Below are 24,160 nucleotides of genomic sequence, written 5' to 3' on the forward strand. Positions count from 1 at the left end.
CTACAGATCTTAATAAACCCCAGAAAACCAAAAATCAGTAAATTAGCACTGGTGTAAGTTACAGACCAGTAACACAATATATGCAAAGTGAAAACAATTGCACTAGATTATATATACTCTGACTGTCTTAGAACAGACAGCTTGGAACATAACGGAAAAAAAATCTTAGAACAAATTTGAAGAGGACAGGGAGAGCCATCCTGCCCTGCAAGAAGCAAAGAGGGGGCACAGGGCTGAAGCTGCCCCAGAACAAGTATATTGGGAAACAAGATACATTGGGGGGGGCAGAAGGGGAACTACCAAAAAAGAAAAAGAAACCTAAAATTATTGTGTGGGAAGAGACCTGACCTTAAAAAAAAATTTCTACCTAACAGCTTCAAATTCACACTCTTCAAACTCTTCCTTTTTTACTGGAACAGAAAGCCACATTAAAGAAGCACCTATGTGGCTAACACAAGGAGAAGAAAATACGGATCCTTTTCCATTCAAAGTGATGTTAAGATAACTTCAGATTTAAGCCAAAGTATGGTAATAAGGAAAGAAAACAGATGAGGTAAAATGGAAAGAAAAAAAGGAAAGGTTTCTTCAGAGACTGCCAAGATTATTTTTTTAATAAAGACTTGCATCTTTCCCTGTCTCACGGGAAGCAATCAAAAACCTGAAAAGAAATTCCATGTAGTCAGATTCCATGGAACTTAACATCTTATGGAGCAGACTAATAAAGAAAATTTCTCTTTGCTCTTGCTTTTTGATAAGCACACTCATTATCTAGCAGTAGTTACCATAGCAGCAGAGCTATGTCAGACATACAGGACAAGAGTATAGTGCATTTTATGACTAAAATCAGTGAAAGTTCTCATTATAAAAACATTAATGGAAAGCCAGTACCAGACATCAAAAACATACACAGGCAGCATGGTGAACATAAAAACCTACGTAATTCTCTTGTGACAGCCCTTGACAAAAGCAATGATAACCACACAAAGTATCCATTGCTGTAATGTATAAGCATCTTTTACAGAAAAATACTTACATATATCTGGATCTTTACTTTTCTTTGTTTTGTTACTAAGACTTATCTCAAATCTATTAATATCAGATGAAAGATCACTAGGAGAAAAGAGAGAGCCTCAATTAATACTATACATGGCTGGCATTTAAGCTTTTCCTGATTTCATTTCAATCCCAAGTTATCATTATCAGTGACTTAGATAAGCAAAGACAGGTGCCTACAGAAAATTCTCCCCATGCAGAATTTGTCTGAAAGGTTGGTGCTGTATAAGCACATATATAGTATTTTTTAAAATACTTAAAACTATAAACAAGTGTTAAGAATCTTAAATGCAACACAAACTGAAAGTGAAATTCATCAATTCAAGATAATTAAAACTTACTCAAAGACAAATTCTTCAGACCACACAGGGTTCTGTCCTTCCCTGATGTGTGTTTTTGCTACCTGGACACTGTTCAGGTAGATGTTACAATATGGATTTGTAAAATGCTTTACTGGGAGTGTATGAGCTTCTTCTACATGCAAAATGAGACTGCTGACCTGAAAAAAAATTAACTATTTATTTTTTTGTTGCTAAAATACAAAGCACGTTAATGAATTATTTTAATCCTCTATGCAGAGGCTTAATGTGAATACTGAATACCAAACTCCTTATTAGAACAGTAAAGACCAAATGTATTGGAATATTTTAAGCACAAGGAACAAAGTAAGAGTAACTCAAATAACTAATGAAAACAAATATCCAGACCCATGTTTTTAAGGCATCTTGGAGTTCTATTTTAAAATTATTTTTGAGGCATTAGGATTTGCAAATAACAACTTTTCCAGACACAGAAAATTTTACTGAAATGGAAGACTGGCACTTTGAGTGAGACAATGAACAATTCCAAACACAGTGGTTTATTGTTTGGGGCTTTCCCAACAGAAATTCTCTTGTGCAACACATTACACTGTATTCTTCTATGCAGCTAAACACTGTCTTTGCTTTTTGAAGAAAAGAATTCCCTTTTTGTTTGGCTTTTGCACCCTGAAGCTCCCAACTGCACCTGTCACTTTATCTGTAAATTCACCTAATTTAGTTCACTTATTTAGAAGTATCCAAATTTCTTTAATGTTCTCCAATCATTACAGACATAGCTATTTAAGACTGATTGCCCTCTCCCTCTGAAGAAATTCTGGCATGTATGGCACTTTCAAGAGACCAAGAGAAATGAAGACACAAGGTTGGCTCAGCATGTATTTGTTACATAAAATTAGTATCATTCGTTAAATAACATGTATTTACATGTAACTAAAATGTAGATAATGGGTATTTTATGTATGTGTAATATAAATTTTTTTCACATTTTTTGTTCACATGTCATATGATTTTTTAAAATTTCTCATATGAGGCATATTTGAAAAGCTGCTGACTTCTTTAGACTTTTATTTAGGATTTGCCACTGTTGAAAGGAAAAATTCTGAGACTTATTAATAATCATTTTGCACAGAAGAGGCAAAATACTCCTCCACATGCACCTCCAACCCCACAATATCACCTGACGCAGACGTTTATTTGATGCTCCTGGACTGGTTTTTCTTAAACTGCAAAACACCTGCAGAGCTTTCATCCAGTCCTAAGAGAGAAGGATGCAGAAGAATGTAATGAAACCAAGTCAGATACAGCTTCTTGCATTGGAACAGACATATCTGTAAAAAGTATCTGAATTTTCCGTTTAGCTTGGCAAAACCTAAGTTTTCTGTAATTCCACAGTACTAAAGTCTGAATATTAAAGCAAATTTATTATCATTACTAAGCAAAACCTCATAAAGAATTTGCAAGTCTGAACCATTTTCTCTTTCAGTATTATCAAGCATTACTAATGGATATACAGCGTGACCTTAGCCAATGTTCCTGTAGTGATACTACAAGAAATTGCAAATTGTATATAAAATTAAGAAAAAGTTGTTTGTTTCTGAGAAAATTGCATTTAACAAGCCAAATTGGTCTGATTATTCTCTCCAGTAGTCCCATATGTCAGTCATAACACTGTGTACTTCAAACAAAGACTGAACAATTAACAGACAAATATAGAGCATATATCCAACATTCTCCAGTTTGTCTTTGGAAGGTGGAAGACTTATTATAGCCTCATTCACTAGTTACTGTCTCCCAACCATTAAATCCTGTACATTTCTTGCAAAGCACAAAATTTAGTTTTTGACCAACAGTCTTCTCTTCAGTCAGTATCTCAAAGATCTGCTATCTACTCTCAAAGCACAATTTAACAATGTCATTAAAACCCCCACAACACTGCTTCACTCATTCTTCACAGCATCTTCCACATCTTAAAAATACAGAAATACGTACTACATCTATTCTCAGTTTTGTGAGTTAGGCTTCAGCTTTCAAATCCTTCCAAGAAAAAGCTTTCAGCTACACTCCACCAAGTTTCTATTTTTCTATGAAATGATAGAAAGTAAAGAAAGCTGAGTTTTCTCAGCTTTGTAAACTCTTTGTAAACTTTTCTGGGCCAAAGCCATATTATAAAGAAATCTGAAACAACTGTGTTCTGTATAAACACAGTGAACAGTTAAGCAGTTTCAAAACCAAATTAAACCAAATGTTCAGGAAACAAAACAGGACATTCTAGACGTTCTATCTTCTACACATTCTTAATTATTTTACTTTTTAGAAAACAAAAGATTTTACAGATATGACAAAAATTAAGGAACATGGAATTTAATTTATATATTCTCAATTATGATACAGCATACTGCTTCTCAAAGTCAATACACTGACAGTTGTATGATGAATTCCACTACATAATTCTTATGTCATATCTCCAAATTTAACAATTTGAATTAACAATTTTTAATAATTGGCATTAATTTAAAAAGAAAATCTGTGCTTTCCTTTATATCCAGAACACAAAAAATATTATATAGACTTCATGCTCTGGTGAATGCAGTCTATTATGAGTGCTCTTAAAAGTTTTCATGCCATTCAAATAACATCAAATGCAAAGCTTAACTTCTAATGCAATGTATACCTCAGAGCTGTGAACTTGCAGAGCTTAAAACTTAAACAAGAACACTCTGTCATTTTAGATACAATCTACTGCTAAAATCATTTGTCTGAAGTAAGCTTCTATCCCACAATTCTTAATCAGTGAACATAACTGTTAAGAGAGCTAGTAACTAAAGATACCATACAAACCCAGAAAATCTTACACTGTGCACCATCAGGGCCAAAGACTATGCATGACTACCAGTTTATATACACTGCAAATAACTGGAAAGACAGTTCTATCCACTTTGTTCACACATACATGCATTAGCATTTTATTTATTTCACTCTGAAGTAAACTCTAGCTTACTGTGCTGTGTTTTATAGCATGGAAAAGACCTGGAGAGTAAACTTTTTCTTCTGAATTGAACTATGTGAAAGAACATGTATGTTCTCCAGAAAGAGAACATACATGTCCTCTTTCTGGAGAACATACATGTAACAAAGTAATGGAAGTTCTGTGCATGGGGCCTGACTGGAATTTGTCAAAACTAAAACCCTGAAGAACAGGTAATACAGCTGCTGGATTTTCAGCACCAGCCTTCCCCCTCAGAGATCTGCTACCAGTTCATTTTAACACCTGCTATGTAACCACTAAATATTTGTGATATATTTGCTTCCTGCTTCAGAAGGGCAACATCACTGAATAACACAAGATTTAAAGTTACTTTTTTTACACTTAGCAAATAAAAGCTCTCACCTGTGCTTGTTCTGGAGTTTCGCCTGCAAAGTAAAAGATGTAATGCTCTTCACTAAAGTGCTGAACTACTATCTGAAAACAGTTTGGCCTTAAAAATAAAAAAAAACCAACAAAAATTAAGTTTAATTAATCTTCACATATTAACAGACACCTTCACTTAATCTGCGCCAAAACAAAGTTTACACTGAAGTAACAGATTTCTCCTGTTTGTCTGCAAGGTGCATGGAATAACTGCATCGATGTTTGTTCATCTACATGTTACCATCACAAATGGAAGTCTTCAAAAACGGCATTTTGGTTTTGAATGTATTGTGTCATTTTAAGAAAACTACAGTACATGCAACCTGCTTCAGAACACTGACAAGTTTTTAGAATGGTGTGCACTGAACAGGCATGTATGCTGGCTTACAGTTAAGGCAAAAAACCAGCCATCTCAAAACACTTGTCAACTCTCTATTCCTAGAGAGTTTAAAAGCCGTGGAAGTCCAGCATTTTTTCACAGCCACTTAATCATACATAAAGGATTTTTCTTTCAAGAAACAGTATTAACCTAAGGAATCCCCTATATGAGTGTGTCCCACAGCTCTTATGACCAGTAAGATGTGTACTAGATCATACACAAAACACTTGAGTGTATGTGACACAAACCTCTACAACCTTAAATGTTGCAGAAGTACAGCCTTCACTGTACTTCTGAGGAAAGGGCAGAGACAGTTTTTGTCAGCTACTTAAAGTGCAGGAGGAACTCTGTCTGAACTGCAGTTCATCACTAACAGCTTCCTAGCTGCTGCAACCATGCATGTCCTCCTACACACCTGTAAGTACCACCTAGCACCCAACTTTGCTCCAACCCACAACACAGGATTTCTTAAAATCTGTTTAAGAGAAAGAAACAGAATGTTTATTGATTACAATATATACCAAAGCTTCATGCTTAATTGTCAACTACACAGGGAACATTTCAGCATTTTGTAAAATAATCTTTATCTATATCTGTGCCCCTCATTCGAGTAGACAGATGTTGGAGTCTTTTTCAAAATTATTATAAAGATTTAAAAACCCACAAACAGACAGAGCAAGGCATCAGTCTTTGTAGATCAAGAAATGCCACTAATGTTAAACATTTGTCTCTAGTTTTTTCACAAAGGAACTAGAAGTGTCTACATATAATTTTTTAATAAATATTAAGATCTGTAGGATAGCTAGAATTTCTAACTTCTTCACTTATTATATAAGTAAATATAGTTATTTCTTCTATAAAATTCTATAAAATACAGACCAGTGGAGTTGTTTTTGTAACTACCAATGAAAAAATACATAAATGCGCTTCTTAATTTCTAGTGATATCTAAAAGACTTCTGATTCTCAACTTTCTTGCTGATAATCACATCCCCTGTGGTCAGCATATTTTGAATATCAAAATATTACAGTAAGATTTCATGTGTAAGTAACTCTGAGTACAGTAATTGTGCAAAAACAATCTTTGAGGATGTTTACTTATATGAACTAGTATAATACAAACAAAGTACTTGTTTTTAAACAGAAAAGAACCTACAGACTTCTAACCAAGTTAACTTTCAAATACCTACCAAAATAATGTAGAACTTCTAGAATTTACAAAAATTCTTTATCTTATCAACTCTCAGTGCAATAGGATTAAAAAAACCCCAATGTCCTACCTGCCAAATAAACTGTCATGTACTCCATAGACAGAACACACACTAAGGTCTATTAGTCCTTTGGGTTTTGTGGCTCGTTTTTCACTTTCAAAATAAATAAGCTGGGCATCATTTCCCTCTAATATAAAATACAAGTTTTTCCATCTCTTTCCTTTACCTGCATAAGAATCAAGCAAATAGTTATAATATTGTCTAAAACAACATGTAAATTTTGTAAATTTAAGAAAACAGAAGAGGGCAGTAAAGCTTCTGTAAAATTCCAAAGAGAAGAACAATGTACAGATAATCAGACTTGAGTTATAACATCAGTATACGCATTCCGTTTTATACAACATGTGACTAAAACCAGATCCTCTTCACAGATGTAGGCAGAGTTGCAAAAGATTCTTCAAACATCCTCAGTGCTTTCAACATTATGAAAGTGCATATGAGTTGCCCCAACAATGAGGTCCTCTCAGTGTTATGCCTGTATCTATAGAGATTGCAAATAGCGACAATGTGGACCCCATTCATTAGATTTTTTTTTTAAGAAATGGACTCTCGACATTAGAAAGTTGCTCCTAAACTCTGACCATTGATTGCATTACAATACCTTAAAACATACAGCTGAAGAACAGAAATGGAAATATTTTATATGCAAACTTAAATCAGAATCAACCTGTAAGCACAACCATATGTAAGAATTTGGCTGGTTCCACTTGCTGCAGAGAAAGGTTCTTTGAATTACAGTGGATTAGGAGCATTCTGCAGCAAAATAATGCTTAAATCAGAGTATCATTTCAGCCTTTATTTCACATTTCAATCATCATAAATCCACTGGGGCCTCAATAAAACTAGTAGCAAAATTGTTTTCAAAATACAAATGTAACACTCATTTATTATACTATAACTCCTAGGTGGAAGAGTGATTTTATTGCATTTAGTCCATATACACTATGTGCGTCCTTCTACAAGACAGTACTCTAATTTGCCTCTTTTAGCCTAATTTTTCCAAGTCATTCCCATTTCATTCCTTATTCCATGGCATCTCTCTACACCTCTCAGAATAAACCTTCTCAACAAATGAGATGCTTCCCTTATTCTGTTCAGAAGGTATAGTTTGGGGTGGTTTGGGGTTTTTTAATGTCTCTTGTATTAGGCTATATGTAAACTCATACCTTCTTTCTTGCATTTGGTCACTATCCACATTACCACCTGTAACTTATCCTTCTTGTCATTTGCAGAAATCTTGTTACTGATACCGTTTTTCTGCGTCCATTAATGCTGATTTTTCCAAAAAGTAGAAATATAACACTCGGCAAGGGACCAGCTTCCTCAAAACTTCAAAGACTTGTTCAATGGAAATTCTTCAGGGTAATACTGAAGGTTACACTGAAATAAGTCAAGCTGTCAGCTTTTAATGTGCTTATTGTATGCTATGCTGTGTCAGTGTTAGAACCCTAAAAAGTCACTATATCCTTTGTATGGCAGACTGTGCATATTAAATTTAAGATTGAAAACATACAACCTGACTTGGAATAACAAAATTAAACCAGCTGTTCTCTGCAGTGAATGTACAGATTTATACTATTCTAGCTCTCTCAATCCTCTATCAGTTAGAACTTAGTGAGTTCAATATTAAATACAAGCATTTTATGAAAATATATTTCATTTCATGATTTTGAATGCTACCTTTGACACGGATGCCTACTTTTTGTGCTGTGCTGATTTTTTCAGAACTGCCAACCTAAATTTTCATACTGCATGTAATTTCATGTATCACATTGTTCTATTCATCTACTACTTAAGGAAAGAGATCTTTCACATTCCTTACACACTTTCTAGAACCTTTTGCCCACTTCAATTTTGCTCTTTCTAGTACCACTAAATTCATTAAACTCAGATAGAAGGTGCTGATCTCTGCCCTCTAGTGACCAACAATAGGGCACAAGGAAATGGAACAAAGTTGATACACAGAAATTTCAGATTAGACCTTAGGAAAAAGTTCTTCACTGAGGAGATGGCTGGTCCTTTGAAAAGGGTATGCAGGAAATGCTCACAGCCTGTCAGGGTTTAAGGAGTGTCCAAATAATGCTCTTAGTCATGTGGTTTAGTTTTCAGTGGACCTGCGCATGATCTTTATGACTCCCAACCTATTTAAGACACTGCATGATTCTATGATCCTTATCTGCTTTTCCTCTTCCTTTAAAGACATAATAGAGGCAAACATAACTCACTTTTTTTCAGAAGATAACCTTTTTTGACAATATTTTTATAAAAAGCATCCTTTGTTTTCCGACGAATGGTATTGTAGATTTCTTTTCCATCCACTGTATCATTAAGCACTTGTTCTTGGTGCTAGAAAACATGTCAGAAAAACATACTTTAAGCTCAGAAATTGCCAACTATGAAGTTGCAATCAGGATCATCTTACTGAATGCTACCTAACTCATTACTATTGTTCTCTCCTGCATTTTGCTAAAGCATTCATTTTTCATACAATACACATGCTAGAAATGTACTATAACTATTTCCATACTTCCCAAACTGAAAGAAAATAGGGGCTTTCAATACAGACAATCACAGTGAAACATCATGCTTTTTGTTTCTACATGTGATTTCACTGTGTTAAAATTTATGCCAGTCTTTGAAAATTTATCTAGCTTCTAACTGTCTTCTACCAAAGCTCACAGGCCTGACATATCATGGATAAACTCTGAAGCAACAAAAATGGTGCAGATCATAATTAAAACCGACTCAAAGTGGCACAGTCCCCCATTAATCTCTTTAGAACTCACATGTTGTAACAGAGCAGAATTCAGGACAAGAGACGAAAGGAAGAAACAGGAAATCGAAAAAAGATAAATTCACACAATAAATGGTAGTATCTAGAAATGCAAGTAATATATATGACCCAGCGAGGTCTGACCTTACTAAGTAAGCTGATGAACAAAAGTTCTTTAGCCATTAAAAAAACCCAAGAAAAGCAAGACTATAAAGTAGTAAGGACATCACTGAGATGAAAAGAGACATATGAACTGGTTCTTACATAATATTCTACTTTTCTTCCTGTGCATATATCTGTAAGAATTATGATTTTGACCAAAACAACAACAGCAAGATGAAAAATAATTTGGTAATACTAATAGGAATTACAAGACCTACAAAGGAAGCTATATCCATATGTTATGAAATGATAACATAACATAACATGATTATCTATCAAGATAATATCTTTAACAAAAGTGCACAAGGAGAAGTGCACAAAAGAAGACATCTAGTGGCAAATACTTTTAAGCAAACAGCATATCAGACACAGGAATTCCACCAGATTGACTTTAAAATGATGAAAAACTTTTGAATTCTTTCTCCCCCTCAAAAACACAGAGCATGGTGTTCCATGGAAGGGAGGTGAAGCTGAACATTAACTGCAACACTGAGTACTAAATCTTCAAATAAAGTCACAAGTGCATCTGGCTAGGTTAAAAGAATCTGAAGTACTCTCACATGGAAAATGAGTCAATAAAGAGTTTATTAATACAGAAACTGTAAGTTTCACGTATGTGAAAAGCTAAAATGAAGACTTATTGCCATTAAGAGGAAAAATGAAGAAAGTTAGTAATTAAATTTTCCAAGGAGCAGTCTCAGAATTCTTATTTGCTTTCTGACCCAAGCACATTACTGAGCACAAGTTAACAGCAGGAAAGAATGGGGAAGCATCAAGGACACAACACAGTTAGCAGTATAGGAAAAATTGCAATAACAAGGAATGCATCTCTTAGTGAAACACAGCAGTTACACCTGTTGATACTTATAGAAAATGAGATGTGGACAGCTGAGTCATTCATTGGAGGACTGGGCTGTGAACTGTTGGCTATTCTAACATACTGGTCCCACAAGGATGGACTTAACTTCTGTCATGGCAGCCCCTAAGGTGCTGTGTTTTGGTTTTGTGACTGTAATGGTATTGGTAACATACCAGTGTTCTGGCTTTTGTTGATCAGTACCTGCACAGCCTCAAGACTTTCTCCATTTCCCTCTCTGCCCCCTTCCTCAGTAAGATGGCTTGCTGGACAATATGCTGGGAACAGAGATAGCCAGGACAGACAATGCCAATTTCTTAGAGGGATACTCCCTGCCATGTAACATCATGATGAGCAATAAGCATGTGGGCACACGGAGGTCTCAGAGAGCATCTGGGCATTAGTACACTTGTGAGACGTGCTGAGTGTTGCCTTTGTATCACCCTTTTGTATGCTTATAAAACAGTATTTATCTTAACCCAGGAGTTTTTTTGCTTTTGCCCCACTCCTCAAGAATAGAGAATGAGCAAACAAAGGTGCAGATCCTTAGCAGCTCACTAGGTTCAACCCACCACAGAAAATTACATGTATATTCGTTAAGTGCTTTCCAGAGGGAAAGGGAATTATGCATAACATGGTACTACCCTAAATTGTTCTGGTACATGTTCAAGAAAGGATCAGCTTCTGTATGCTTAGCTTGGTGAACAGAAGAAATGCTCTCATATTAATAAAAAAGATGCCACAAAGGGGTATGAATTGACTGCAACTCTCTTTAGGGAGGACAGGAAGAGCAAATTTCTGATTTCCACTGAAACAGGAAAGCTTGGGAACAGAGAAAGAGAAGAATAGGTATGTAAATTTTACAACTAGTTATAAGCTCATGAAAAGGTAATGATGTAGTATGCTTATTACTGGTGATCTCTTAGAATCAATTTCTCCTATGGGGCAAGTGTGTTAGAGAACAAGTGCTGCAGTCCCAGCCCTGCAATCACTCCTGAAGCTTTTTGGTGTGTATAGGTTTCCTGTGACAGGAAAAAAACCCCAGAGACAGAAGAGAGGGCAGACTGGCTCCCCTTAATATGGGACTAAATCAAAGCATGAGCCCAGGAACTAGGGGTGCACAGTAGAGGTCAAACACCTCACAGCATAAACAGAACTTACCATGCTTTCTGTTGACTACAACGCAGTCTTCAGTAAATGTATGTATTTGAGGATAAAACAAAAGAAACAGATGAGATGAAAACATTGAAACTGTTGATGACTGACTACTGGAGATGATGCTGTTTAACTACCACTGGTATCTCTGCTGTAATTTAGTTCATAAATTGATTTGATAGTGATTCAGTGTGGGACTTCAACATCAAAGGCTCAGAGATTAAATCCTACCTGCATTGGAACAGGATCTTTTAAGTAATATCCTTCAACAATCTGTTCTTTTCTGTAGTGCTCAATGATGTCAGCAATACTGTTCCAATAAGAAAAAGAATATTGAAATGTTAAACACATTAATTTTTTCCACCATTTGAGAATCTGCTTTTCCATAAAACCACAAAAATGTTCCTTTAAAGTTTTAATAAAATTAAGTGTTAATCATCATAATCTTATTTGAAAGGAATGAGGGTTTACTAATATACTGAAGTCAAGAAAGTTCACAAAACTGTATTCAGAATGTATTAACCTAAACTCTGCAAAATATTTTAATGACTTGCTTAAAATGTCAAATTAGGACACTGCACTTTCCACATTCAGGAAGTACATGTGCATTACCTGCTTTCCAACCAAGCTGAAAAATTGCTATTTCATTGGCAATAATTTTCCAAGTCCTAGAGAAATTAGCTAAGTGGAATGGGACATTTTCTGAGTGAAGTGCAATCCCTTTCTAGAAGAACAGGAATAGAAAACAGAAAAGGTAACAGGGCTTATACAGACTACAACTGGACATCACTGAGCTATTCTTTTAAATACTCGTGTCAGTAGCACTCATCTACAGGGATGCATTCATGACTAGAATCAGATTCAGACTGCAATCGCATTTGGAAGGCTCAAGAGAGAAGGAGTGACAGATACAAGCTGAAATTCAAGGCATTTAAGTTGCTCTAATTTATTTTCACACTACTGAAATTTACACTGTAATAAAGAACAGCAACAGGGACATCAACAGGAATTAATCACATGCAAATATCCATCTAGAAAAAGAGCTAAGTAATTAAACAGATAAAAATATACTCAGTGTGACTTCCCAGTTCATATATACTCAGCTGTGTGCACAAAGATACAAATAAGGCATGTGTGCAATGCAGGAACAATAGTTAATACTGTAAAAAAATCTCAAAAACTTCTAAATAAAGCTATATCAAGATATCTTGGTTGGCTTTTCAATTTTATGAAGCTATGAACTAGGCAAACTTGATAAAATTACCTTCCCATGAGCACTTTTATTTTTCAGATATGTAAAATGAGGTTAATGTTTCCTTCAGTTTTAATGAAATCAACGAGTTAATTTCAATTTTTACTAAGATGCTGTCTGTATAATGCTGTTTTCTACATAAGAATTCCAACTGTGTCACACTACAAAAACAATGACTCAGTCATTACATTTCACAGGCTGAATAGCTACTACCAACATTTTCTAATTGATCAAACAGCATTATATGAATTTTCTCTCTCATCAAATTAGGAATACCTTGACCTTCAATGCAGCATCTACTTACTCGATTAAAAATGCCATTAGGAGTTCCTCAATGTAAGGAGCAGGTGCCTGCAAAATTTCTGCAATTTTGTAATACGGGCCGAAGAATAAAGTCAGTTGTATTTAAAAACTCTTTCTGGAGTTAGAGTAACACTTAGACTAGGACTCCAAGCTTGATGGGGCAGCTAAGGGCTGCATTCTTCATTATATGTTTGAACTTCCAGCAAATTTACCAACCTTATACACACAGACATTTGAACTGAATATCACCTTAAGAGTATAGTGGTAATTCTCCCAAACATACAACAAAAACAAAGATTTTCTTTGACACTAAGGATGATCTCTGGAAAACTACATACCAAAATACTAAAAGAAATTCTTAAAGCACTTTGTCATAATTTATTGCTGCTTAACTTTAAAATCTTGTTTTCTGTTCAGCCGCATAGAATCTCTTTCAGACAAATATAATCTACACACCAAGTGAATCCAGCACTGTATTATAAAGTATTCTGAAGCAATAACAAAGTGGTATCTTTCTTTAAGTGTACTATTTATGGCTACAAACCCATTTGAGACTAATAAGAGTTACACTAACTTGATGATTAATTTGACATCACCAAGGGTGGGGGGCTCCAGGCCTATCATCCTCATCCTGCAACTACAAATCGGCATTTACTTTCACGAAAGGCTGACCCTGCAGCTAGCCTAGTTTTCAGTAAGGATGGCTGGAGGCCAGACCAATTAATGAAGAAGGTATTCAAGCAGCCTGGGTGTGAAATGGGCATAGGTTGATCAGGATCCAATTATTTAGCCTCACAGCATCATGTGAGTGAAGTCATATGAAAAAGTCCACTGAACTTAATGAGGAGACCTTGACATTTTCTCAGACACAGCTGCTAAACCTCTACCCAATCAGAAGACACAGAAATTCTCTACTGGGGTAAGAATGCCCTTGTTCTAGGTGAGCAGGACAGGAAAAATGCTGATTTTTTTAAGGCAGGCAATGACCTCTTTTTAAGGAAGAAGGTGAGTTTTCACTACTGAAAATTCTTACAGATACAACAACTCTAAAAAAAATACTATGAAAGATGGAGGTGTACTGATAGTTTCTCCCATAAAAGGGGAAAGACCTCATTATTTTCTCTTTCTGTTTTGTACAAATTACTATTTCTTTGCACCAATGGCAAAAGAAATGCATCTTAAGTTTGTTCACTCTAAATGAACTGATCAATATTTCTGTTCCAAGTACCATGCACATATTTCAATGTAATTTAGTAATTTTTTCAACAACAAAGGCATTTATCCCCTTTCTTGTAAATACCCATTTCTATTATTTGAAAACTCTATTGATTGTCTCAGATAAAATTAGCGTTTTTATTTTCCCCTTTTCAAATAGACAAGAACGCATGTAGAAGCTTCCAAGCTGCCTCAAATAGAGTAATCTCTTAATTACAGATACAAAATTTATGGATCCACATGATCCATTCAAACTACAATTTACAGAGTGAAGCAACTGTTTGGCAGAACAAGCACAAATACTTTAAGAGAAACGAGTTACACTTAGGTTATTTAAGCTGTAAGAATATGCTCAGTTAGAAGTAACGACTATGGAAATTAGAGAAAATATTTAGTATAAAGGAAACTACAGTCTTAAAATCATAGTAGTAAATAATTATCAGGAGCAAGTTATGCAAGTACAAAATATGCACAACTCATTTTGCCATAAGAACTCACCTATTATAATATCTGCCTCCCATCATAAATTGATTGTTTGATGTTGGACATATTTTAAAACGCTGAATATTTTCACTGGTCCGGAAATAAAGTGAATAATCACCAGGAGTATTATCTGAAGGCCTCACAAGAAAACTGCACACCTGACCAACTAAAAAGACATCATAACAGTGTTATTTTTCTTAGTGATATATGTAAACCCTTACAAAATCTATTTCTACATAAACTAGAAAGAACTGCACACCTGAAGAGATATAAACCCTATAAAGGTAAATTCCGGTTGTTCTTCTCAAACTAGAAGAACTAGTACTAAACCACCAGAATTAATGAAAAATGGTTCCACTGTAGCCTGCAACCTAGCCATATCTTTGCTATCTCTTTAAAACATCATACAAAAAAAGTTTCATAACATTTTCAAATCTCTGCGCCAATATTTAAAGTAGGGTATTAAACAATATGAGTCAGAAGTACTGTTTTCAACTAAAGAAATACTTGCTTTATGAAAGTGAAATAACTGATTCTACATAAAACAATTTAAAAATAAAATAATTAATATAATTTAATTAATAATTAAATAAAAAAATTTTAGATTAACTTTACTTGAGAACATACTCAGTACTGATAGCCATGAAAGTTTTCGTCCAATGTAATATTCTACTGAGGTAGCACCCAGAGGTATTGGAGAATCTAACACACTCATTTATGTTTAGACATAGAAGGAATTTTTGCCTTTAGTTTAATATTAACAGGATAGCTTTGTGCCATTTCACTATCACTGTATTTCACATCAGAAATACACACACCTGTCATCAGCAAATTGTAAGCTTCTTGTTTGGAGATCTTCCCATGGAACCATCTTAACAAAGATGAAGAGAAAAATTAGAAAGCAAGACTACCAGCTCTCTTTTTTGGTTATGCTGACATTCAAGGCTCTGGCACCTATGAATTAATCTTTATTTTAAAAGACCCAATATATATGGATGAGACAATCAATGTCCATGCTACTAAATGATTCTCTCCTCCCAACAACATGAAAGACTAACACTAATAGGTATAAGAAATAAATTACTTCAATAAAACACTTGGAGCTGATGTTCAAATACAAGCGAGTTTAGAGATTGATATGAATTGTCCAAAAAGTAGGTAATTTGATATGCATTATTTAAAGTCATACAGCAATGTACTAGCATCATGAAATCTGAAGCTCAAACAAGAAGTTATACACAGAAAACCTCAAACTCAAATTTGCCAGAGCTGTGGAACCAAAACCTAGCTTTGTTAGATTAATGAATATAAACTGCTTTGATCTCACACCTTGTACTTTCCCAGAGTCTTGTGTCAGAGCAGTACCCCACAAAAGTTCACAGCCTCTGCCTAGTTTTGGCATGATACTTACCAGTATTCAGAAAAGCTTGACATACTACAACTGAATAACCTGTATTTAAAGGAAAGCTAAAGATACGGTGCTTTTATAAGAAAAGACCCGAATTTCTGGCTTTCTTTCTATACTATCTTCAGATATTAATATGGATTCCTCTGAAAGGTAAACAACAGCTGAAAGACAGCATCAAAGCTCCACACATCCCCTACAAGCTACTTTCCAAATATGAAATTTTCACATTTGAAGACATCCATACAGCCAAACTAGAAGAACTCAATAAACCAAATAGACCACTGAAATGCCTCCTTCTGCCACCAGCTTCTTGGAAAGTGGGAAACAGCAAAAAAACAGCAAGCACAAATATGACAAACAAATGAGGACATCAGAAAAGTCATTAAGGCACTAGACATTTTTCACAACTATCTGCCACTCATCTTCACTTGTGAATGTAATCTATTAACAGATTGACATATCAACACACTACTGATTCTAAGTTGAATTTTCAAAAATTTTTAAAGTATTTAAGTAAATAGAAGGAAACTTACAGTCTTGTGACTTTTTCTTCAAACTTTAAGCATTATAAGAATCACAGGATTGTACAGAACAAAGAATTCTTTGCATTGGAAAATACCGTTGATCATCACATACAATCCTTAACACAGCACTGCCAAGGCCATCACCAAACCAATGTCACCAAGTGCCACACCTAAACCCCTTCTAAATCCCTCCAGAGATGGTAAATCTACCAAAAGTCCATTACAGGACTTTTTCACATTAATTATCCTTGCATCTGCAGCAGCTAGTATATTAAGAAGTCTTGAGATTAAAGAACAAATCTCTTTGGTCACTTTCTCAAAAACTTAGAAATCTCACAGTGGAACTTGACAAAAGTTATGATTGCTTTCAAACAACAGAACAAAAATCCTTACATTTTGCCTTCATGGGGATCTTCTTCTCTTCCCTATGAGAAAATTAACATATCAAGTGAATGACAACAGTGCAACTCAATTAAAAAAAAAGTCACAAGTTAAGACCTTCTGTAGAAAAAAAATTACCTTTAGATATCTAAGACATTTTTTACCTAAAAGACTTGCTGCAGCTCTATGAAACGCTTTCCTCTTCATTCATTAGGTGAAAATTCAGCAAAAATGTTATTTCTGATGATTACTTCATTCATGATCCAAGTCCTTTAGAGGTGGTAACTTTTTAGAAAGTTTCAACTTTCTCAGCCTTCCTAATGTTAAATTACCACTGACCTATCAGTCTACAGATCAACAGTCTAGTATTGTCACTTCAGTTTAGCTATTCACATCCTAACACAGGCATCAATGAGAAGCATCTCAAGTAACATTGCTATTGGCAAAACACACATACTGTGAAGATATTATACAAAAATCTTTTTCTTTTTTTTCTTCTCACCAATAAATTTTTAACCCATTTCATCCTAGAATAAAGAGAAAGATCTGCCACAATGCAAAACTACATTCTGTTGAGTTACTGAACTTTTCATGAAAATTGCAAAAAAGAAATGCAATTGAATGATTCTTCACCAGGACAGTAGATTTTAGGGAAATGCCTAGTAAATTTACAGTACTATTCATTTGCACTTATCTTTGGACAACACATGAATAAACATTTTTTTATAATAAACTATGCTTAAAGGTTTGTTTTAGTTTTTTAGAACTACTAGATTAATTTACTAGGTTCAGAAAAGTACATAATTAGAAAACAGGCAATTAAATGTCACTAGTTTTTGTTCAGTATTACTCCATAAAAAAAATCCCATTCATTTAAGAAATTTGAATACAAAAATTACTTACCACTTCTTCTACCAGGTCTTCAACAATAAGACCTTGTTCATCTGTACGTAGGTTTGTAACCCACATCCAGCCGTCTTCCAATTCATTATGGACAATAAACATGTCTCCTTTAAGGAAACTGAAGAAGGTTACAGCAAGATTTAAATTAGAGATACAATCATAATTTAAAGTTTAATGAACACAATGAATTCTTGGGTATAATTTCCATAAAATATTTGGGAAAACCTATTCATAAAAAATGCAGGAACTGATATTCCAAGCACATGTGTATTTTTCCTCACAGTTAAGTGGCTACCATATACAAGGTTTCATACTTTTGATTTAAGTTTAGTATCTAATATATGCTTCAGTGCTCTCAACTTCAAACTATGCTAATGTATAAAACAAAAATAACACAGCAATATTAAAATACAGGAATATTGTTCTTTTATCAAGAGAGATCAAATATGCAACACAAGTAAAATAACCCTTAGCAGTCTATAAGAAAATAATATTCCATTCATTGAAAAATTACCTTGCACAATGTAAGTTGTGGAATACCTATTCATTATGTTCTCACATATGAAGACAAGTGATGCAAAGAGAATACAGAGCAGTTACCAGAGATGCCATGCAATTAGCTACAAGCATAAGAAGCATTAACGTTCAGAATTAGAGCATCATAGAATCAAATGGGTTGGAAATTACCTCTGATACTACTTACTGAGTCCAACCTACTACCAAATACCACATGTCAACCAGACAATGGCACTAAGTGCAACATCCAGTCCTTCTATAAACTTCCAAGACAGTGATTCGACCACCTCCATGGGCAGCATTTCAATGTCTAATCACCCTTTCTGTGAAAAATTTTCCCCTAATGACCAACCCAAAACCACCCTGTAGACTAAAGGGGAATTTAAGATTATGTTCTCTTATCCTGCCACTGGTTGCCTGGCAGAAGAGACTGAACCCTACCTGGCTACAAGCTTCTTTTAGGGAGTCGTAGAGAGCAATGAGATCTCCCTTGAGACTCCTTTTCTCCAGATTGAGGCCCTGCAGCTGCTCCTAACAGGACTTGTATTCCAGACATTTTACCAGTTCCATTACCCTTCTCTGGACACACTCCAGGACCTCAATGTCTTTCCTGAGTTGAATGGCCCAGAACTGGACATGGTACTCAGGATGTGGCCCCACCAGTGTTGAGCACAGAGAAAGAATCACTTTCTTAGTCCTACTAGCTATAGCACTGCTGATCCAAGTCAGGATGCCCTTGACTCTCTTGGCCACCGGGGCACAGCTGGCTCATCTTCAGCCAGCTGCTGACCAGCACCCACAGGTCCATTTCCATCGGGTAGCTTTTCAGCTCTGCAGAGGGTTTATTGTGGCCAAAGTGCAGGACCCAGCACCTCGTCTAAGGGAGTTTTCATTTCTGGAGACTAGTGTAAGTGACTCCTTAAATATTAAGAACACAAACTCAGGTCACATGAAAACCTTTCACTGCAGCACAGAATTTTTGACCATGTTTCATGATGCATCAAGGTACAGGAAAAACAATAAAGAGTGAAGCTCATTAACTACCATTGCAATTAAAAATTTCACAGCAATTGTCTACGGCACAGCTCTCATTTGAAGTAGGCTAACAGAAAAAACAAAACACAACAAAACACCATTGAAAACAAAGAATAAATTCAACTGCTATTCAGCTTTAACAGGTAACAAACAATAAAAGCACCCTCCATCACTGCATAGTTACGGCATGGAAGACATGTTGAAATTAACTCAGTAATACCTCAAACTTAAGAAATATTTACTATGATATTAAAATTCTAAGTCAAAATTCTCTGAAATGCATAATTACTTCAAAAGCATATTAATTCAATCTAGAACAAACTTGAGAACTCTGGTCTCAGCTCTGCCATGAACTGAACTATTTTAGCCATGTAGACATCAAAACACCAACTTTGCATTTCAGCTCTACCCTAAAAGAGGAAGAAAAGGTTTAATTGCCTATAATTTTTGTTATGATAGCAAACAACAAAATGCTATTTCCTCTTAAGCTGATAGGTGCAGTAAGACACCTAAAAGATTCTTTTTTGTTGTTCTCACACAGAGTAGGAAGCCTTAGTTGTAATGTGCCATTAGAGAGACCATTCCCAGTCAATCACCTTAGTAAAACACATAATTACAAAAACAAAGGATCAGACTGGACTGTGAGTCCTGGAATAAATTTCCATCCAAATGAGGATATAAAGCTCTCATATTTTTCTCTACATTTTAAGATAATAATCTTAAACCTAAGAAAATTCCCAATTCAAGTGGTGTATTACATCAGTTTATGAAATCTGTCACATTAGAGAGATTAGAAATCACCACAAATCACTTTCAAATCCTCCTATTTTTTCAGCTGGAAAAAAAATTATCTCAAAAAAGCAGTATCAATCCCAAGTAACCAGAAAATGGTCTTCTATTGAAAGACCCACTTCTTCCATTCTTAAATTTGTAAGTAGTCAAGGCCCATTTTCTCTTTCTAGTGATCTGAATTGTTTCCCTCAGCTACACATCTAATAGTTCTGTGTCAGTTCAGAACAAAGCCTAGCTCATTTCTTTCACACACTCAGATAAGGCATTTCCATACAGAATTCTCTGACATATAAATTCATCCTTTTGGTAAAAATCTAGGGCTTTATAAAACATGTTTCAAAATTATAAGATTTTAATTCTATGTACCTTTATGTACCTTCCATTCAATTAATACAAACAAATATACAAAGAACAAAATGTCTTGTTCTTATTTCCAACCAAAGAACAGAGAGATATAATCTGTTAATCTAACCATGTAAAGTTTAAAATGCAACTGGAAAATACTTGCATACGAACACCTACCTAAATTATTACTATTTATGAATACTCTTGAGAATTTCACAGCTACTGCTGTTACTCAAACATACCTTATTTCATCAGTTTCTGGCACTTTGGTGTAAGGTAGAATTGCTCGAACTCTCCTTCTGTCTTCCACAGGCTACAGTTTAAAAAACAGCAATGGTTTTTTCTCTATACTCTGTACTGTATATTCTATACTGCAGAATCTTTCTCCCCAGCCTTATGCTATTCTGAGGCAAAGAACACCACTTATATAGGCCTTGCCAGTTTTTTATTTCCAAAGCTCAAAACCACTGTCAACTAGAAACGTGTAATTTGTTGAACTAACAGCACTTCCTTTAAATTTTTTTTTCACTTAGAGCAGAAATAAAATCCCAAATTTTAACATTCAGAAACATCTTTATTCAGGTTTTGGGTTTTGTTACAGGGGATATTTTGCAGTGGTTTTTTTTTTTCATTTTAATTACTTTTGTTGTTTCAAGGATGGGCATGTGGAAGAAACCTTGGTTATCTACAGGATGCATTTTGAAACTATTGTTAGATAGCCAAAATGTGACAGAACAGTGATAGTTACACAGTAACAGTGCTCTTTATTACAAGAACTCAGTATTGTCTTGTTTTCTCTGCCTACTTAAAATGATGTTACTACATTGTGCAATAACTGCAATACCTTTATCTTCCTCATTATGTATTTTTATTAAATAGCAAATTTTTTTCATCATTACTTTGTATCAGTAAAAATGCATTTTTACACTCCCTATAGTTCCACATATGCCTATGCCAAACAACAGGAAACTTCCTAAAATTTTTTTTCCCAAAGAAAATTTTGAATAATGATTAAAGTTACAAACATTTTAATAAGTTAGTCTTCAGGAATTTTTTTACTTGCCTCTGGAGGTGCTACTGGAAATAAGAGCTTTTCCCCTTTCAGCAAGCAGGACACATGACTGTAATAACCGATCAGGTCTGAGAGTGAAGCAAAGCGACGCCCACCAATGTAATAGTCTCCACACATGGCAATAATCCTGTTAATAAAAAAACAGAAGCTTGACATGAGAAAAATTTTTGCTACCAATTTTTTTTTTAAGAAAAGGAGATTAGCATCATGTTTAATTCTTAAAACGGTGTCTATATTCAGCAAAATACAGTATCACAGACTCTCTGTAAACAAGTAAATAAACCTAATGAATATTTTATCAAAAATATTCATAAATATATTTTATGAGCCACCAGTCTTTTATCTAAAGAAAGTGCTGATTCACAGAAAAAGACAGCCCATTTGTCAGAACTAAATGAAATTAAATTTAAAAAAAAGTAAGTGTGAACATCCTGGAAAACTGAAATAATGCACTACTACACAACAGCATTATTATTTGTATCATGCACAACAAACACCTTTTATAATAGGCATAAAATGAACAAAGTAGCAAAGTACTTTAACAAAAAATTACTACACTTCAGAACTATACAATGCAGAAAACAAACACCATCAAAAATTAGTAATTTTGTTACAGTTAGTTTAGCATCCATATTAAAAATTAAAAAATTACTTTGGAATAATCAAAGTATCTCCTGAAACTTAATTAAAATTTTTATATCTAATGGGAAAAAGCTCACACAACAATTTAAGTAGTTAATGCATAATGTGAATTAAGCTGTTTCTCCCAAGAAGTAATGTAAAATGCATACAAAGATGAATCTTCAGATATTAAGCCCAAGCTCATAAGCATATAACACTGCAACAGAAGTCGGAAAACAATGCTCAGGACATATGCTGAAAGCTGTTTCCAGCAAATCTTTCAATTACTAAACATATCATCTATTGGTGGCTTTTGCTTTGGGCTTTTTTTTTTGTTTGTTTTGGGGGATTTTTGCTTGTTTTGGGTGGGTTTTTTTCCCCTCAAAATTAAGGAAGCAACCAGACTTGCTAACACTTTAACTGTGATAACTACAATGATTACTATGGAACAGACACAAAACTATCTCCTTCACTGACTAATGAAACCTGCATGGTGCTTTAAGTCTATTCAAACCACTTTATGCAAGCTTCTCTATCCAGATATTTTTGGTTTCCTCACACTTCGGTTCTTCACCCTACAAAGTAATTTTAAAGCAGCATGATTTAAAACAATCAAACACAAGTTAAAAGCTGTACAATTAAAGCATTAAGAGCCAAAAATACTGCATTATAATGCAATCATTGTTCACTTTATTGTGTTCTGAAACTAAAAGTAGTTAGATCACAGTATTCAAAATAAAACACTTAATTCTCACCTAAAATGATTGACATTTGTTTTACTAAGGAATGAAAGCACAAATGAACCTGGTCTCCGATCACTCTCTCGAATAAGGTAACTTCCAGGCTTTCCCGCTTGTCGAAGACGTTCTTCTGCAATTGTTCTGTCAAGTTTTCCATGATACCACCTGAAAAAGAGTAAAAATGGGCATCCTTAGAACTTAAGGGTTTTTTTTACTTTCAGAAAATAGACCCGTGAAAGGAAGAAAATCCTTCAGTCAAAACCCATATAACTCCGAAACTTTGTCAATCACATTGTTACAAGTTCAACCTCCTAGCTGACTCATTTCCAAAAACAGTATTTTTAACACAGCAGAGTTTTCCAGATAACCTACTTTCCCCAAGGAACAACCCTACGAGGCAGAGACTCTACACATACCATAGTTTTTATCTCCTCCCTAATTTGTTTACTTTAAAAAAACAGAAACTGAGGCAACTGACCTGCTTGGAATTACTGTATTTTAAGCCTACGAATATGTCAGTTCAGGCTCAGTATTCCAAAAGCACAAACGGAGAAGTGAATTCTATCAGACTGTTCCTCATCTGACAGTGATGCTGCTGCAGCAAAGCCAGTAAAGTACTGGACAGCAGTCACCAGGCCACCATCCAGCCCCAAAATCAACTTTCCTAATCACAATGTGTACTCTCTCAATCAAAAGTGAGTGCTGATACATGGCAATCACAGACTGCAAAATATGATAAAGGAAATCTTTAATCTACTGCTGCCATTCAAGCATTCAATCACCTTTCTCAGTTTACTTATACAGCCTTTGTCACTTGTTCTACTTCAAATGATCAAGAATAATTTTTTCTTTTTCAAGAAAGTAGTGATAGAGGAGTTTTCAAAGACAGCCATTGTTCTCATTATCTTCACCAAGCCACAGCATGTTCCAGAGCTATATATTGCAATAACTCATTAGCTCCTCCACCTAATTTTGCTTGATTAAACCTTTAATTTTTACACTCAGAAACCGTCAGCTTCGAAACAGCCAGTGTTTTAGACAATTAAAATCCTTCACCACTTCAGATCACATACCATTTAGTTCTAACACTTCAGACTGTTTTGTAAGATTCAAAAACATGCAATTTAGAAGATATGTAAATGATCTCTTGAGCTAATATATGCAAAAATATCAAATATTTCACGGCATACAGC

General features: G+C 34.7%; 1 protein-coding gene across 1 annotated transcript in view; it reads right to left on the reverse strand.

Moving 5' to 3' along the window:
* The window catches only part of LOC102035204 (ras GTPase-activating protein 1), a 45,818-nt gene that overhangs the window by 13,194 nt on the left and 8,464 nt on the right, over positions 1 to 24,160 (reverse strand). The window contains exons 3-16 of the mRNA XM_031064648.1: positions 22,983 to 23,132; positions 21,598 to 21,733; positions 20,777 to 20,847; positions 17,847 to 17,964; positions 16,956 to 16,987; positions 15,449 to 15,501; positions 14,646 to 14,796; positions 11,609 to 11,687; positions 8,657 to 8,777; positions 6,441 to 6,597; positions 4,762 to 4,849; positions 2,551 to 2,628; positions 1,395 to 1,552; positions 1,034 to 1,110 (exon numbers count right to left, since the gene is read on the reverse strand). Of these exons, the coding sequence (XP_030920508.1) occupies positions 1,034 to 1,110; positions 1,395 to 1,552; positions 2,551 to 2,628; positions 4,762 to 4,849; positions 6,441 to 6,597; positions 8,657 to 8,777; positions 11,609 to 11,687; positions 14,646 to 14,796; positions 15,449 to 15,501; positions 16,956 to 16,987; positions 17,847 to 17,964; positions 20,777 to 20,847; positions 21,598 to 21,733; positions 22,983 to 23,132 (1,469 nt within the window). The remainder of the gene's footprint in view (positions 1 to 1,033; positions 1,111 to 1,394; positions 1,553 to 2,550; positions 2,629 to 4,761; positions 4,850 to 6,440; positions 6,598 to 8,656; positions 8,778 to 11,608; positions 11,688 to 14,645; positions 14,797 to 15,448; positions 15,502 to 16,955; positions 16,988 to 17,846; positions 17,965 to 20,776; positions 20,848 to 21,597; positions 21,734 to 22,982; positions 23,133 to 24,160) is intronic.

This window comes from Geospiza fortis, unplaced genomic scaffold, assembly GCF_000277835.1.
Source record: "Geospiza fortis unplaced genomic scaffold, GeoFor_1.0 scaffold339, whole genome shotgun sequence".
Lineage (NCBI taxonomy): Eukaryota > Metazoa > Chordata > Aves > Passeriformes > Thraupidae > Geospiza > Geospiza fortis.